The 17,319-nt window shown below is 35.3% G+C and overlaps 1 protein-coding gene across 1 annotated transcript in view; it reads right to left on the bottom strand.

The window, feature by feature from the left end:
- The window catches only part of NDUFAF2 (NADH:ubiquinone oxidoreductase complex assembly factor 2), a 106,364-nt gene that overhangs the window by 17,313 nt on the left and 71,732 nt on the right, over nucleotides 1–17,319 (bottom strand). The window contains exon 3 of the mRNA XM_016198741.2: nucleotides 6,006–6,046. Within this exon, the coding sequence (XP_016054227.2) occupies nucleotides 6,006–6,046 (41 nt within the window). The remainder of the gene's footprint in view (nucleotides 1–6,005; nucleotides 6,047–17,319) is intronic.

Below are 17,319 nucleotides of genomic sequence, written 5' to 3'. Positions count from 1 at the left end.
TAGCAATTTGGAATATGAGGAAACAAAAAACACCCAACCAGAAAAGCAAAAAGAAAAAAGAATCCAGAAATATGAAGACAATGTAAGGAGTCTCTGGGACAACTTCAAGCGGCCCAACATTAGTGTTATTGAGGTGCCAGAAGGGAAAGAAAGAGAGCAAGAAATTGAAAACCTATTTGAAAAAATAATGACAGAAAACTTCCCCTACTTGGGAAAAGAAACAGACTTACAAGTCCAGGAAGTACAGGGAGTCCCAAACAAAATGAACCCAAAGAGGCCCATAGCAAGACACATAATTAAAATGCCAAATGCAAAAGACAAAGAGAGAATCTTAAAAGCAGCAAGAGAAAAGCAGTCAGTTACCTACAAGAGAGCACCCATACAACTGTCAGCTGATTTCTGAACAGAAACCTTGCAGGCCAGAAGGGGGTGGCAAGAAATATTCAAAGTGATGAAAAACAAGAACCTACAATCAAGATTACTCTACCCAGCAAAGCTATCATTTAGAATTGAAAGTCAGATAAAGAGCTTCTCAGACAAGGAAAAGCTAAAGGAGTTCATCACCACCAGACCAGCACTACAGGAAAAGGTGAAGGGTCTTCTTTAAGAAGAAGCTAATGAACAAAAGAACCTGACAAACTAAATAGATCCAGAGATACTGATGCATGCAACAATCATATTTCAGAGAGAAGAGAGAAGGGGGGTGGAGAGTGGGAAGAGAGTAACCAAAGTTATATGCATATATGCATAACCCATGGACACAGACAATAACGTGGTGAAGGCCTGGGGAGGGAGTGGGAGCGAGGTGGAGGGGGTCAATTGGGAGAAAAAATGAGACACCTGTAATATTTTCAGCAATAAAGGTAAATTTAAAAAAAGAAAAAGAAAAAAATTATTGTTATATTAATGTTTTAATAAAACAAAGGAAAAAAATCAAGTTAACTCATAGTACAGGCCAAGCCAAAGAGTCACAAAAGTGCCCCACAATTACACTGGCAGGCAGGTATAAACTGCAGAGTCTCAGGCACTCCTAAGTGCGGACAAGCCCGCTTCTTTGCCTGGACAAAGGCAGGCACAAATGGGTTAGGCATGAGGTCAAATGGTTGGCATAAAAATCTGGCCAACAGGGACCTTTCATTGTGAATGGCGATAAACCCATTCAACGACCTCTTTGACTTGGGAAGGTAAATGTGCTAGTAGGTAAATAAAGAATGGGACTTCGATCAAGCTCAGGATATATCCTTTCCAGTCTTGGAAGCCAAAGGTCCCAGAATGACTGTACCACTGAACACATAATGCTCCTGTGTAAACTTGCATTAAGATCCAATTTCTGAAGGCAGTATGTGAATGTGTTTTCCTTGAAGCCTTAAGGAAACAAACTAATTCAGTTTCACAGAGGAAAAAAATGATACTAAAAATAGAATTTAAACATAATTTAACAGTTATGATATCTAGGAAGGGTGGTATGTACAACAGAAGTCTACAGAGAAGTTATGTTGATTATTAAGCACATACCAGGTGCCAAAGAATTAACTAAATGAATAATAAAACTATATAAGTATCAAGGCTTTAAAGAGGAATGGCAAACTACAATGATTGTTTCTTATGCAAATTACTGTAATTCCTTAAGTGTCTTTGATAATTTAGAATTTCAAGTGTTTCATTTTTCAGTTTACTGTGAATATCTTATTTTTCTATCAGAGACCCAACATGTTCTCTTAAAATATATAAGATTTCATTGTATTCTTTTAAAATAAAATATTTTATGTATATAAATAAATACAGCTAATATAATATATACCCATCTGTCCACCATCTAACTAAAGAAATAAAACACTATACCCTAGCTGGGTAGCTCAGCTGATTAGAGCATCTCCCGATATGCCACGGTTGCGGGTTTGATTCCCAGTCACGGCGAATATGAGAAACAACCAATGAATGCAAGTGAATGCATAAATAAGTGGAACAACAAATTGTTGTTTTTCTCTCTCTGTCTCCCTTTCTCTCCCTCTTCCCTCCTCTCTCTCTCAAATTAATAAATTAGAAAAAGAAATAAAACACTATAGATATGACCAAAACACTAAAGATATGACACACCATCCAACTTAAGAAATAAAACACTACAGATATGACCAATAAAACTCTGTGACCCCTCCCTTAACTTTGTCCTTCCCCCGAGGTAACAAACACTCTAAATTTCTGTCTATCATTTTCATGCATGCTTTTACACTTTCACTACGACTTTTTATATCCATAAATAGTAGCAGTGGTTTTCTAAAAATTTTTGCACATTTATCTCCTAAAACTTTTGAAAACGATGTACCACCTTGCACATTTAAGTTGGCATTTAAATAATGGCAAAGGATGTATTTTCCAGTTTATTGCATACTGAATGCATGCTTTACATATGTTTTGTCAAAGACTTGGAGCTTCAGTTTAGCTTATCCAATTTACGGAAAATAAAACCATATAACTTAATTGGCAAAGCCAGTCCTCATTGTCAAACCCAATAAGCCAAATCTGACTTACTTTGTCAGAAGAAGTCTAACCTAATTTTTAAATTCAAATAAATATGTTAATGTGTCCCCATGACAACTTTCTCAGTTGTGAATTTTAATTTTAACACAGATAAATAGACAGCTAGGTAGCTAGCTAGAAAGGTAGACTATTAGGTATGGAGCCTTGTATGAATTTGTCACCTAGATGAAATAAAGTGTTGCCCCTTCAATAATTTTTATTGAAGTTTTCTCTGCTTTGCTCTCAAGGGACTCTTCTAAGTGAGAGATTCACTCTCCAATAGTCTCTTTGTATTGGTGCCCTGGAGATTTTTAAACCCCAAGGAAACACACTGTAGTAAGATTTAATATGGACAGGGGTAAAGTTTTCTTTTGAAAAGTGGGAGACAGATGATTATGAAATAAGTTAGAAAGGGAAACTGGCAGACCAGAAGGTAGTTCTTACTCAGATCATTTTTAGGAAAGACTACATATGGAAAGTGAGTATATGGAAATTAATTTTTTAAAGTCTATGCATACCTGTATATCCCAAAGAAAGTATTTATGTACCCAGTGGTACAGGTATCCCAATTTGAAAACCACTGATCACTAGCAGGGTTTAGCAAACTAGGATCTACCTGCCACCTGTTTTGTAAATAAAGTTCCATTGGGCACATGTTTCCATATTATCTATAATTGCTTTGACGCTACCTTGATACCATGTAAACATCCATTCCCAAACAAAATTTGACCAATGGTTTTAATATCCATTAATGATTTTTCCCTGAATCAATGACAGTTAAAAAATGGTGACTTCTCAACTCTATTATTTTTTCTACACTTGTTAGCATCTAATTGCTTCTTAAACAGATTTTCACCCAGGTTATTGTTTTTAGAACAAGCTTCAACTCCACTTTCAGATTTTCCTGGCACTGCCAATTACTAAGCAGTCTGGGGTTTTGCAGTTTAAACTGGGTTACTTCTGGGAGTTCTCCTCTGCCAAATCAGGAGTCATTCTCAGTTTTGCTAAATTTGTTACCAGTTGTTCATCTGCTTTCCAGTTTCCAAAACACTGTTGCTGTTTTGCCTCTTCAATTTTCCTTGACCTTATAGGTTTATGCTTTTTAATATAAATCCCTTTACTGTTATTTTCATTAGGCTTGAAGAGAAAGTAAACTCAAGTGTTTAACTCACTAACTTTCCTTGAAAGCCCATTACTCTTTCCCTGCTTTCAAACTTTATATACATGACATCATATTGTATGAAATCTTATGCAACTTGGTTTTTTTTGCTCAATATCATGTTTCTGAGATTTATCCATGTTGATACATGCGGCTCTAGTTCATTCATGTTATAACCCAGTGTGTGAACATGCCACAATTTCTTATCTACTTCCGCTCTATTCCCCAAAGTGATATTGCAAGGTTTGTGGTAGGGATCTATTTTTCCACAAGCATATACACTCCAGCTTCACAATTTAAGTGCACAGCAAAGTAGGATTATATATGCGAAATGTCGATGTTAAGACATTTCAAGTATAAAATGAGTAAAACAAAAGAATGGCTGCAGGGCCAGCAATATTGTACTATAATATAACTATCATAATAGCAAAATAAATAATATTTCAATTAGAATAAGGAAGCAAAGAAAAAAGAATCATAAAGACAAGTGCAAGCAAACCATAAAAACTGTCCATGGATGTGAAAGCCTTACCTAGCAGGTGGCAATATTTTCTATTCCAAATCATAGGGCTATTCATAGGATAAAGACAGATATTGGGAATTGTGGCCAAATTTATTTAAATATTTCTATTCCTATGAGTCAGACTATCCCTATAATTTTTTTTAAAAAAATGTCTATTGATTTCAGAGAGAGGAAGGGAGAGGGAGAGAGATAGAAACATCAATGATGAGAGAGTCACTGATCAGCTGCCTCCTGCACACCCCCTACTGGGGATCGAGCCGGAAACTGGGCATGTGCCCTGACTGGGAGTCAAACTGCGACCTCCTGGATCCTAGGTAGATGCTCAACTGCTGAGCCACGCCAGCCAGGCAAGACTATCCCTATTTTGAGATGAATACAATAGGCAATTTTAGGCCTGGTGTAATTAAACATTTATTTTATTTAACTCCCCTTATCCTAATGCCATACTCACTAGGTAACCTATTGTGTGTGTGTTTTTTTCCTGTGCCAATTTAATTTCTTCCTATAAATTAATATACTGGAATTCTGGCAACTATTTCAAAGTCAAAAGTGTTTTAGTCACTGTGATATCTTTTAGAGCCCAATCGCCTTGGACATGGACAAGAATGGATCTTTGGAGCCTCAAACCCAGATCCGAGAACATAAGTGGGTGCTGTGGACTGTGGTTCTGCTCCAGTCTTTCCTTAGTCTATACCATCACCATCTCCAACTCCATTCTCTACTCGTTTCTAGAATTTCCTCTTCCTCTTTCATGGCAAATATATATTAAAAATGAAAAATGAAGTGAGGGAACTCTAATTTAATTTTCTCCTACTGTCTATAAACCGATTGCTGAGTCTTGTATTTTGTTGTGGCAATACATTTATTCACTCTCTTTCAAACAGAAAACTTTATTATGTTTCCTACTGTTTTGTCAGTAAAAAAGGAGAAATAATATTTCAAAATACTTGCTATATGTGACTTCTAGTGGGATAGTGAGGACTAGGAAAAGTCTACCTCATTCTTTCTGTGAAATGTTAATTCAGCTTGTACTGCACTGGTGAACAGGTGCTGAACTGTATTGGCAACCTTCAGTAAAATATAAATTTCTATGAAAAAAGTATAGGTAATGCTCAACTTCGAAATATGTTCAGTTTTACAGGGTAATTTTATAGTTAGTTGTTGGAAATTCAAGCCCTGTCAAAGAAACCATGTAATATATTTATATGGCATTGAGATTTTCAAGTCTGGCAATAAAAGCCTATCTAATAGTGAATCAGGCTCTGTGTTAGGTGCTTATGACATACAAATGAATAAGGCATAAGCCCTATGCCATATGGCTCACAATATAGTCAAAAAGACGGACAAATAAAACAAATAATTATAATTTGTTATACAGGTGCACAAGGCAATGTAGTTATATCAAGAAAGGGGTGTCATTCTTTGAGTTGAGACGTTTTAAAAAAGTTGAAGAAAGCATCAAGGATTTTAAAGGGTCTTTTAAATGGAATTAGGAATGAACAGGAGCAGAAGTGTGCCAGCTAATGGGAGTGGGAGGAGACATTAAACTTGAGAAACAGCAAGGAGCTCCTTGATGAGCAGGGTGGGTATAACAGGTAAAAGGAGGAAAGTTAGAAAATTGGGCTGGGCCCAAAGCAGGAGCCTCGAATGTATGCCAAGGAATTCTGTGGAGTAAAATGAACACTTAGGCAAGATGCATCATATTTATTCTGAGGCTTCATGTACGCCTGAAAGTACATATTCTCAGCTGAGAAACACAGTATCGTACACACATGCTATTTGAGTATTTTTCTTATGTATTCTTACCTCCATGGTAGGTGGAGTTTTTCTTGTTCTTCTAATCCAAGCTAGAAAAAAAACCACACCGTTTAAATGTAAGTTTTCTATAAATTGTACAAACATTTTATTCATTCTTGCATAAGACAAATATTAACTAAGCAACTGTTATATATTGCTTTAGGCACTGGAGATACAACAGGGAACCAAACATGAATTCCCTCTCTCCTATAGCATATGCACCAGCAAAGGGAATACAGAAAAGAAACACACAAACATCTTATGTCAGAAGGTGATTTGTGTCATTAAAAAATGCAACAGCTTTGGAGGATAAGAGGGAACATTTTCACGTCTAAAATCATACTTCATGTAATCATCTGAATTCATGTTAGTGTATATACGGCATACATGCCAAATTGCAACACAGTAAACTTCAAGGCAATATCAAAATTATTTTAATTTACAGAGATTTCTCTTCTGATCTGCTCTAGCAAGCATCCTAACTCCTATGGTTGGTATCATCAGGTCTTAAATCTATCACTTGGGAGATGAGCCCATAGATGTTAAGTGTCTAGTGGGCACTTAACACTGAGTGGGATGCTTTACAGCAATAGGGAGGGAGTAGGGCTGCCTCTATGGAAGTGTATCAAAATCACTGATAGTAGAAGGGCCTGAGAAGAGCATAAAGAACAATGTAATTAGTAGTGCATTAGATGGCAACTGAAAGCAAACTTTGAGAGTCTTACAAATATTAACTTCTTCCAGAGGAGATTGTGGTGGATTCAATTTTGAGAGAATAGTAGGTGAGAGGGAGGGATTATGTATATATAAGAATATATAAATTCTTAGCTCTGAGTCTGGCATACCATAAGCATACAATTCCTGTTTGGCCTATGAGGATGTATAGGAAACATAGGAGACTGAGAAAACATACTGTAGGGGATATGGTCTTTAAAAAGTAGAAAACCGCTATTTTATCACTTTATATACTCAATCTTCATTACAAAATTGTGAGGTATCCTTAGTTTATAGGGAAATTAAATAACTTCCCTGAATTTATCTATTAAGTAGTAATGGTGGGATTGGAATCCAGGTCTGACCCTGTCTCTGGCTCCAAACCACCAGTGCTCTACTGACTAATCCATCTCTTGAACTTTAGTAAACAAGCAAAGAATACTAAACTAGGAAGAGAAGTACGTTCTAACTACATGTAAGAAAATAAGAATTACTGACCCCATTTTACAGACTGGGAACTGAGGTTCAGAAAGATTAAGTAACTTCCCTAAACTCACATAACTAGTGAGTAACAGACTGGGGATCAAACTCTGGTTGAACTGATTCTAAAATCTGAGCTCTGACAGTTCACCTTCTCTTCTGACCAGCTCCACCAGCCTGCCTTCCTCATCCAAGGAACAGCACCAGGACTTGCCCTCATGACAAGCCCAGTGCTGAATTGCTGAATGGTTGTAGGGGAGGAAATAGCAACATTCGACTGTGGGCCTGGGATTAGTTATTTCTCCCTGCTCTGTTCTCTCTTGCATTGATCCAGTGCATCTATTTTTTTATTTTTTATTCTCACCCGAGGATATTTTTTCCATTAATTTTTAGAGAGAGGGAGGGAGGGGGAGAGAGAGAAACATCAATGTGAGAGAGACACATGGATTGGTTGCCTCCTGCACATGCCCTGAGCAGGGCCGGGGATCCAACCTGCAATCTAGGTATATGCCCTTGACCGGGAATTGAACCCACGACTTATCCATGTGAGCAATACTGGCCAGGGTGCATGCGTCTGTTTTTAATATCACTCCAGTGTTTTGCCTTCTCTACTCCTATTTCTGAACTTCTACCCCGTTATTCTTTTCTGCGTTTTCTTATTAGCTTCCATTTCTAGCCACGACTTGCACAGGTTTTATACTCCTCGTTAGGTTGTAAGGTTGTCAAGGGCAGGATGCATATCCACAGGAGATTTATTTTTCTACCACCTAAATACCTTGAAAGAGTTGGCATTTAATACAGCTGTTGAATGAATACTTTCACTATAATTCCACTATAAAAATATTTGTTTTAATGGGATTTTGACCTGTATTGGAAAATCCAGGTTAGTAACAGCAAGATTCCTCTGTAATCAAGGAAAGAAGTGGTTTAATTTATGAAATTTTTCAACTGCCTTTTTTGATCAAAATAAAATTTACTTATCTATATTTATAGGTATTTTTTCTATAAAAGAGACTTCTAAAATAATTCAACATGAGCCATATAATTCTAAAACGTTTAAGCAATAAATCTTCGATATTAATCTACATTAAAAACTTAATTCAGAAAACTCAACTGGTAGGGCAGGGGTTGGCAAACTACAGCCTGCAAGCCAAATTCCACTAATGAACAACAGTATTTCATGACACATGAAAATTATATAGAATTCAAATTCCGTGTCCATAAAAAAGATTTTATTGGAACACAGCCACACTTATTTGTTTACATATTGTCTATGAAAACAAATGCAGAGTTCAGTAGTTGTAACAAACCACATGGCCCACAAAGTCTAAAATAACTACTCTCTGGCCCTTTAAAGAAAACATTTGCCAGCCCCTGTGCTAGGGCTACCATTAAGTATAATCCTTTTAGCAACAACTGTATATATTGATTCAAAACACTTTTATATTACCTAAAATAAAAATTATTATGAACTACTATACGTTTTACTAATGATTATCATGTATTCTAGAGTCTATGAACACACACTGTTGGCATTAGATCACGCTGAAGTGTGTGGCACAATGCACACTTACTATCACCATGAGGAAAACAACTAAAAACAACAATTTGTCTTATTGATAAATTTATACTCAGCATTTTCAGTTTTTCTGAAAGGTTGGAAAAACAAAAATACTTCAATAGAATCCAAATAATTTTTTAAAATCCCAAGGTACATTTACAGGTTGAGGAAACTCTGATACGTGTTTTCTAAAGCTTACGGGCCTTGGATAAGTTTATAAAATTCATTCATAGATGTAAGAATGTAATATAACTCAGATAATGTATTAACTACAACCTAGACCATTCACTCTCATGGGACACTAGTTTCTATGAAAAGATAAAAGGGCTTCCTTTAGCTTTGTTTTAAATTGCTGAAGGAAAAAAAGATCTTTAATCTACATAAAGGCAATTGCTAAAATAAATTTGTATATTTATAATTCTTGAGATGATGGTTGATGCCCAATCTTTGTTATGCATCCAATAATGGTTTAAAACTGGAAATTTTCAATGTGACTACTCACTTACATAATCAACCCTACTTTCCCACTCACTATATACAACAAAGGAAATGTCCTGCTGAAGGCTGACAAAATTTAGGAGGAGGAAGGAATAAAAATAAGCATTAATAGCAAATCATTACTTTTTTTTTTTCACCTCAGAATAATCTGGAACTGAATCTCTCTATCCAATTATAAATTATATAATGATTTTGCCATTGCTAATTATATCTGTATGGTGGGTTCTGTATCAGTCTTCATTATAATGTAACCATTGTTTGAATGGAATTTAGCAAGATAACTGGACAGTTTATGCCTAAAGATCCTTGCATTCCTTCATCAATGTTCCTTTTCATTCTCATCAGTATGCATAAGATTTTCATTGAACTTTAATACTCTTATTGGAACATAACTCACTATAATGAGCATAAAAGTGAGCATGAGAATTAAAGCTCCCATTAATAACTAAGAGAGACTAAAAGAAGCAGACAGGAAAATACTTCATGAAGCATACATTCTACAAATCTCCACAGACACTGAAAATAGCTAATATACTTTTAGAAGCATTGCCAACAGGGGTTAAGGGAAATGAGACATTTATCACCAGATTCAGTAAGGTGACCATTCAGAACTAAAATTATAGAAAGGTTATCAACAGTCTGCATCCAAAAGATATTAGAGAAATATGTGCTGTTTACTTCACTTAAAGAAAGACATCATAATAAAGCTAAAAATCAATGGAAAAAATACTCTCTGGTGGGGGTTAGCAACAACAAAAATGCAACAATGTAGTGTGTAGTCTGTAACATATGTAGAACTAAAATATATGACAATAACAAAAGAAATATGAGAAGGGAAGTGGTGGTATACTATTGTAAGGCTCTTATACTCTATATGAAGTGGAATAATCACATAAGGACTCTGATATGTTGAAGATGTAGTCTATAAAATCCAAAGCAACGACTAAAATAACAAAACAGATATAGCTAACAACCTACAAAGGGAAATAAAACCGAATCATAAACAATACTCAATAATGTATTCGTTTGCTTGGGCTGCCATAACAAAGTACCGCAGACTGGGTGGCTCAATTGACAGAAATTATTATTCTTTTGCAATCTGGAAGCTACAAGTCTGAGATCATCTTGGTGGCAAGCTGGTTTCTTCTGGGGATTCCCTCTTTACCTTTTAGATGGCTGCCTTTTCTCTATGTTTTCCTACGCTCTTCCTCTGTACATATATGTCCTAATCACCTCTTTTAATAAGGACACCAGTCATATAGGTTAAGTCCCATCCTAAGGACCTAATTTTAACTTAATTACCTCTTAAAAGATCCTATCTCCAAAAACAGTCTCCAAATACTGTCTGGGGTACTATGGGTTAAGACTTCAATATAGAATTTGAAGCGGTACAATTCAACCATAATGAGAAATGAGAGAAGTAACATCACTACAGATTCTAAATATATTAAAAGAATAATAAGGGGCTATTATGGTCAGTTTTATGCCAAAAAATTCAGAAACTTAGATGAAATGAACAGATTTTTTGGGAAGTACAACCTACCAAAGGTCTCTTAAGAAGAAACAGATAACCTGAGTGTCCTAAATCTAATAAAGAAATTTAATTTGTAGTTAAAATCTTCAGGCTCAGATGGCTTCACTGATGAAGTTTATAAAATATTTAAAAAAGTAATATTAACTCTATATAAACTCTTACAGAATATTGAAGAAGAAATATGTCCAAACTCATTTCATGAGATCAGCAGTACCCTGATACTGAAACCAAGCAAAGACATTACCAATATCTCTCAAGGACATAGATGTGAAAATTCTACACAAAACTTTAGATAACCCAATAACAATATATAAAAAGAGCAATATATCAGGAAAAAGGGCAAGAATGTCCATTCTTACTTTTTCCTATTCAACAATGTACTAGAGATTCTAGCCAGTGCAAACAGGCAAGATTTTAAAACATTAAAGGCACCCAGGCTGGAAAGAAAGAAGCAAAGTGTCTCTATTCACAGACAAACAGGATCTTCTATGTAGAAAATCTGATGGAATTGACAAGAAGCTACTATAATTAATAACTGAGTTTAGCAAAGTCACAGGATATAAGATCAATATATAAAAACTACTGCATATTTATATAATATATAACAAACACTCAGAAATTGAAAAAAGTTATTTACAATAGCATAAAAAATATGAAATACTTAGTGATAAATCTGACAAAAGATGTGCAATATCTGTACAATTAAAACTACAAACTTTGAGGAGAGAAATTAAAGAGGGCATAAATTAAATAAAGAGATATACAATGTCCAGAGGACAGAAGATCCTTATTGTTAAAATGTCACTGCTTTGCAAAGTGACCTATAAATTCAATATAATACCAACCAAAATCCCAGAAACCACTTTTGTAGAAATTAACCAGATGATTCTAAAATCCATATGAAAATTCAAAGGACCTAAGGAAGCCAAAACAACTTTAAAAAAGAATAATAAAGTTGGAGGACTAACAGTACTTGATATAAAGACTTCCAAAGTTTACAGATATCAAGGAACTAAGATTTTCAGTCAAACAGCCAGGAAGGATCTGAAGCCAGGCAAAAGAAATGTAAGTGAGGTTGGAAGTAGATCTTCTATAGCCTGACAATAGCTCCATGAATGAGCTTGAAAGGGAATGATTCCTAAGAGAAGCCTTGAGATGACTGCAGCCCAGGCCAATACCCTGACTGCAGCCTGTGAGAGACCCTGAACCAGAATATTCACCTAAGCCATCCTAGATTCCTGATCCACAGAAACTGTGAGGTAATATATATTTGCTGTTTTAGGCCTCCCTCTAACTTTTGGGGTAATTTGTTATGCAGCAATAGATAACGAATACATGTTACAATCCTATAGTGTGATGAAGAATATCACCATCAACTCTCAGTAATTCCTAGTCAAGAAATTTGGTTGAAGATTAGGTCCAGACTCTCTGGGTGGGGCATAAGTTGATTAGAGACACTTCTAGAGTCAGATAATCATAGAACATTAGAGACATATGGAACCTTAAGGATTTTGAACCCAGCCTTTTAATTTTACAGATGAAAAACATAGAGGTAAATTAATTTGCTCCAAATAACCAAGATAATAAATGGCCACAGAAGGACGTGAACATAAGCTATGTCTTTGGATACTGGGACAAGGATAACATCATGCATAACATCATGCTCTGCCCATTATTTTATGAAGCTTACTTTGAAAATTGGCTCAGAAAAACATGGTCACCAATTATAAATGCATATGACATTTTATGTTGAGATGTTCACGATTGTGTTAATAATGATAGGTAGTAATTTTTACCTGACTTCATTCTAAAATTTTATTCTCACATTTTAATAAGTACATATAATAAATAAAGCTTAACTTTCCATTAAAAAGAAATATTGGATCAGGGCCTTTCTGTTCTTTCCTATTATATTCTACTTTGCATGTATTTTAGAGTTTGCATCAATAATGTTTATTCCTATTAACAGCAAACAAGCTTAAACTTAACAAAAACAACAAAAAAGGAACAAAATTGGAAGATTAAATGTCATCTGAATTACAGATGCAGCTTTTGAGAGGTTCTATATAAGAACAACACATCATGCCATGGATTAAATTCCAAAGGGCCCTGAAACCTTATAAGGTTGTTCAGTAGCTAGTGCTATACTATCTCCTACAGCTGAACCTTTATCTGAGTGGTCTATATGTTTGGAACCAATTGCTCAGGTGTGCTCTTCCATGTATTTCTTTTTTTTTTGGTTAATCTTCACCAGAGGATATTTTTCCATTGATTTTCAGAGAGAGTGGGAGGGAGGGAGAGGGAGAGAGAGAAAGATCAATGTGAGAGAGACACATTGACCTGTTGCCTCCTGGATGTGCCAGCCGAGGCTGGGGATTGAACCTGCAACCCAGTTACATGCACCTGACTGAGGATTGAATCCTCAACCCTCTGGTGCGTGAGCCAATGCTCTAACCACTAAGCAATACTGGCCAGGGCTCATGTATTCCCTTTATAAAAAAATGTAATTCAATGTCCTTTTTGTTTTTTAAATTTTTTATTTAAAAAATTTTTCAAATTATTTTTTATTTAAGTGTAGCTAGTATATAAGCTTATATTAGTTATATTAGTTTCAGGTGTACAATATAGTGATTTACATTTTTATACCTTACAAGGTAATCATCCCACTAATTCTAGTAATCATCTGTCACATGTAAATTTATCACAATATTATTGACTATATTTCCCTTCCCCTTTTCACCCATCCCCCACCCCCTCCCTCTGGTTACCGCCTCTTTGGTCTCTGTTTTTATGAATTTGATTTTGTTTTTAGTTTCCACGTATAAGTAAAACCATATGATATTTGTCTTTCTCTACTTGAAATCACTTAGCATAATACACTTTAGATTCATTCATGTTGTCGCAAATGGCAAGATTTCATTCTTTTTTATTGCTGTGTAATATTTCATTGTGTATGTGTGAGTGTGTAACACATCTTTATCCATTCATCTATCGATAGACGCCTAGGTTGCTTCCATATCTTGGCTATTGTAAATAATGCTGCAATGAACATAGACCAAGCATAGCAAGCAGACAAGAAAAAGAAATAAAAGGTACACAAACAGGAAAGGGAGATGTAAAACTGTCGCTCTTTGCAGATGACATGATGCTATATATAGAAAATACTACAGAATCCACCAAAAGTTAGTAGAATAAATTATTCAGTAAGATAGCAGGATAGTCAGAAAATTAATATAGTAATAATGAGCAATCAGAAGAAGAAATGAAGAAAATAATCCTATTCACAATTGCATCAAAAAGAATAAAATACCTGGAAATAAACTTAACCACGGAAGTGAAAGACCTCTATTCTGAAAACTATAAGACATTGAAGAAATAAATTGAGGACAGAAATAAATGAAAGGATATACCATGCTCGTGGGTAGGAAGGATTAATATTGTTAAAATTACCATACTACCCAAAGCAATTTAGAGATTCAATGTAATTCCTATCAAAATACCAATGTCATTCTTCTCAGAACTAGAACAAGTAATCCTAAAATTTATATGGAATCACAGAAGACCCTGAAAAGCCAAAGCAATCTTGAAAAAAAAAGAACAAAATTGGAAGTATCACACTCTATCATCTCAAACTATACTACAAAGTTATAATAATCAAAACAGTAAGGTACTGGCACAAAAAAAGACACATAGATCAATGGAGCAAAATACAGAGGCCAGAAATAAACCCTCACTTATATGGTCAACTAATACATGACAAGGAGGTAAAAATATACAATGGAGTAACGACTGTCTCTTCAACAGTGGTACTGGGAAAACTGGACAGATACATGCTAAAAAATGAAATGGCACCTCTCTTACACCATATACAAAAATAAACTCAAAATGGATTAAAGACTTAATGTAAGGCCTGAAGCCATACAACTCCATGTATTTCTTTTTAACATGGACTATTTGCTGAAGGTCAGCAAAGTCCCCCAAATGTCTCTTCCTTATCTGCTTTAAGTTTAGAATGCATTCATTCAATAAATATTGATTGAGCTTGCACTTATTTTATGGTAATTGTTGAGGTAGGCCCTGAGACTACAATGATGAATATCGTGAAGATCCTATCCTTAAGAATCTTTAAGTCCAGGGACAGGAGGTAGTTAAGTAAACAGAGAATACTTTACAATGTATTAAGTGTTATATTTGAGGGAGGCATAAAGTGAAATAAAAAACAAAGAAAAAGGAATATCCCCATTAGCACTAGGGGGTAAGAGGTGGGGTCAGAAAAGATTTCCAAAGGAATCAATGTCTATTCTAAAACTTGAAGGATAAGTAGGAATTAGCCAGCTTGTTAGTGAGGTAGGCAATATAATATAATATTAAGAATAAAGACTTTGGAGACAAACATTTTTGGGTTCAAATCTTGTCTGTAGCTGCTGTTTGTAACTTGGAAACTATTTAACTTCTCTGTGCTTCATTTGGAGTAATCAAAAGGGAATTTATATAAGTTCTCACCACCACATCTACCTGTCTACCTGCACCTACATCCATATACTTTACTTTTCTGCTATTACTACAGATGAACTTTCCATGCTCTTTCACAGGTGTACTAGATCCTCTCTCACCTTGCTTTCTCAACAATTTTGTCTCTCCTGCATCATTAATGCTTCCTTTCTGACTTGATATTTTCCATTACCATTACAAAATTCAGTTACTTCTCCCATCTTTAAAACAAAACAAAACAAAACAAAACAAAACAAAACAAAACATAAAATTACTCTCTTGACTCCACTTCCCTCTCCAGGTACTGTCTCAATACTCTCCTTTCTTTTGCAGATAAACTAACTCCTCATAAGCACTGTCTACATTCATTCTCTCCAAATTCTCTCTTGCCATTCTTTTTCCTATAGGCTTTTGTTCCTAACACTCTATAGAACCATTTTTGTCAGAATCACTGACTTCCCTGTTTTTAAAGCAAACAGTTAATTCTCATTCCTTATTTGACATGGTTGATCACTTCCTCCTCCTTGACATTTGTCTTCTAGAACATTACACTATTCTTTTTTTCTCCTACTTTTCTGGCTGTTCCTTTTCTGTCTCTAAATCTTGTAGTAAACCTTCTCATTTTCCATTTAAACTTATTCCCTTTGTGATCTCATCCAGTCTCCTGGTTTTAATTACCATTTATTTGCTATCAACTTCCAAATTTTATCTGCAACCCAAATTTTTCCACTAAATTCTTGGCTTATATACAACTTACTATCTCTACTTAGATGTATAATATGCATCTCGAACTTAATGTTTCCAAAATTGATCCCATTTCCCCCCCAAATTTGCTCCTCCCACAGTCCAGTCTCTCAGTCAACAGCAACTCCATTTTCCCAGGTGAGGCCCAAAAGCTTGAGTCATCACTGATTCCTTTCTTTCTTTCACAGTCCACATCCAATCTGTGAGCAAATCCCATTGGCTCTACTTTTACAACAGATTGAGAATGCGATTACTTCTTTCCATACCCACTGCTACTCTGGTGCAAATCACAATTATTCCTTGCCCAAATTATTACAAGAGCCTCCTGTCTCCATGTCCCCATGTCTCCTAAATCCTCCGAAGTCTCTTCGCAATGCAGCAGCCAGAGTGATCCTGTTAAATATCACTCAGAGCATCTGACCACTCTTTTCAAACTAGCTTACAAGGCCCTATATGATTGGGCAGCCTGTTACTTCCCTATCCTTATCTATTATCTTCCTTCTGGCTCTATTCCAGTCACTCAGCTTCCTTGCTGTTCCTTAACCGCATGAGCATGCTCCTGCCTCAGGGCTTTTGCACTTGCTCTTCAGGAATGCTCCTCTGCTGCTTATCTGTATGGCTGTCTCTTTTCTCTGCCTATATTCAAGTCATCTTCTCAGCAAGGCCGTTTCCTTACACTTCTTAAAACTGCAAAACTGTCTCTGACACTCTCTAATTTCTTTCCCTGCTTTATTTTCTTTAACATACTATATAATTATTTGTCTGGTTTATTGTCTTTCTCCCTCTCCCTCTCCCACTCCAGAACTAAAAGTCCATGAATGCAGAGGTCCACAATAGATGTTTACTAAATAAATAAATGAAAAGGGCACACTAATACATACTGTGGCAGTATATGCAGCTTGTGGGTACCTGTACTTTGCTACTAATAATTGACAAATATAATATACATCTGGACCTTAAAGTAGTTTAGATTCATTTGGTGTTGACACTATTTACTTTAAAAGATTTTTTCTCTTTCCTTTCTTGTATATAGTGTTCTGTGTGTTTACTTGTATTTTAATTTACATTTTCATGGTATGAAATTCCTATTTTTTACATTTAATGGATGTGTAACACTACAGAAATAATTTTAGTTTCAGTATTTGGTTGATCCATTTGTTTTTAGGGTATGCCCTACGGGATAGTTATGCTGAATTACTAGATTAGGACAGAGCCATAAAAAGCATTAGAACTTCATTCTAATTCTCTGAAAGTTGCAAAGGCTAAAAAAATGAGTCATTACCTATTTGTTTATTTATAAC

Source organism: Miniopterus natalensis, chromosome 3 (assembly GCF_054644295.1).
Source record: "Miniopterus natalensis isolate mMinNat1 chromosome 3, mMinNat1.hap1, whole genome shotgun sequence".
Taxonomy (NCBI): Eukaryota; Metazoa; Chordata; class Mammalia; order Chiroptera; family Miniopteridae; genus Miniopterus; species Miniopterus natalensis.
The sequence above is the reverse complement of the archived record's forward strand: the minus strand, read 5'-3'. Positions and strand labels throughout refer to the sequence as shown.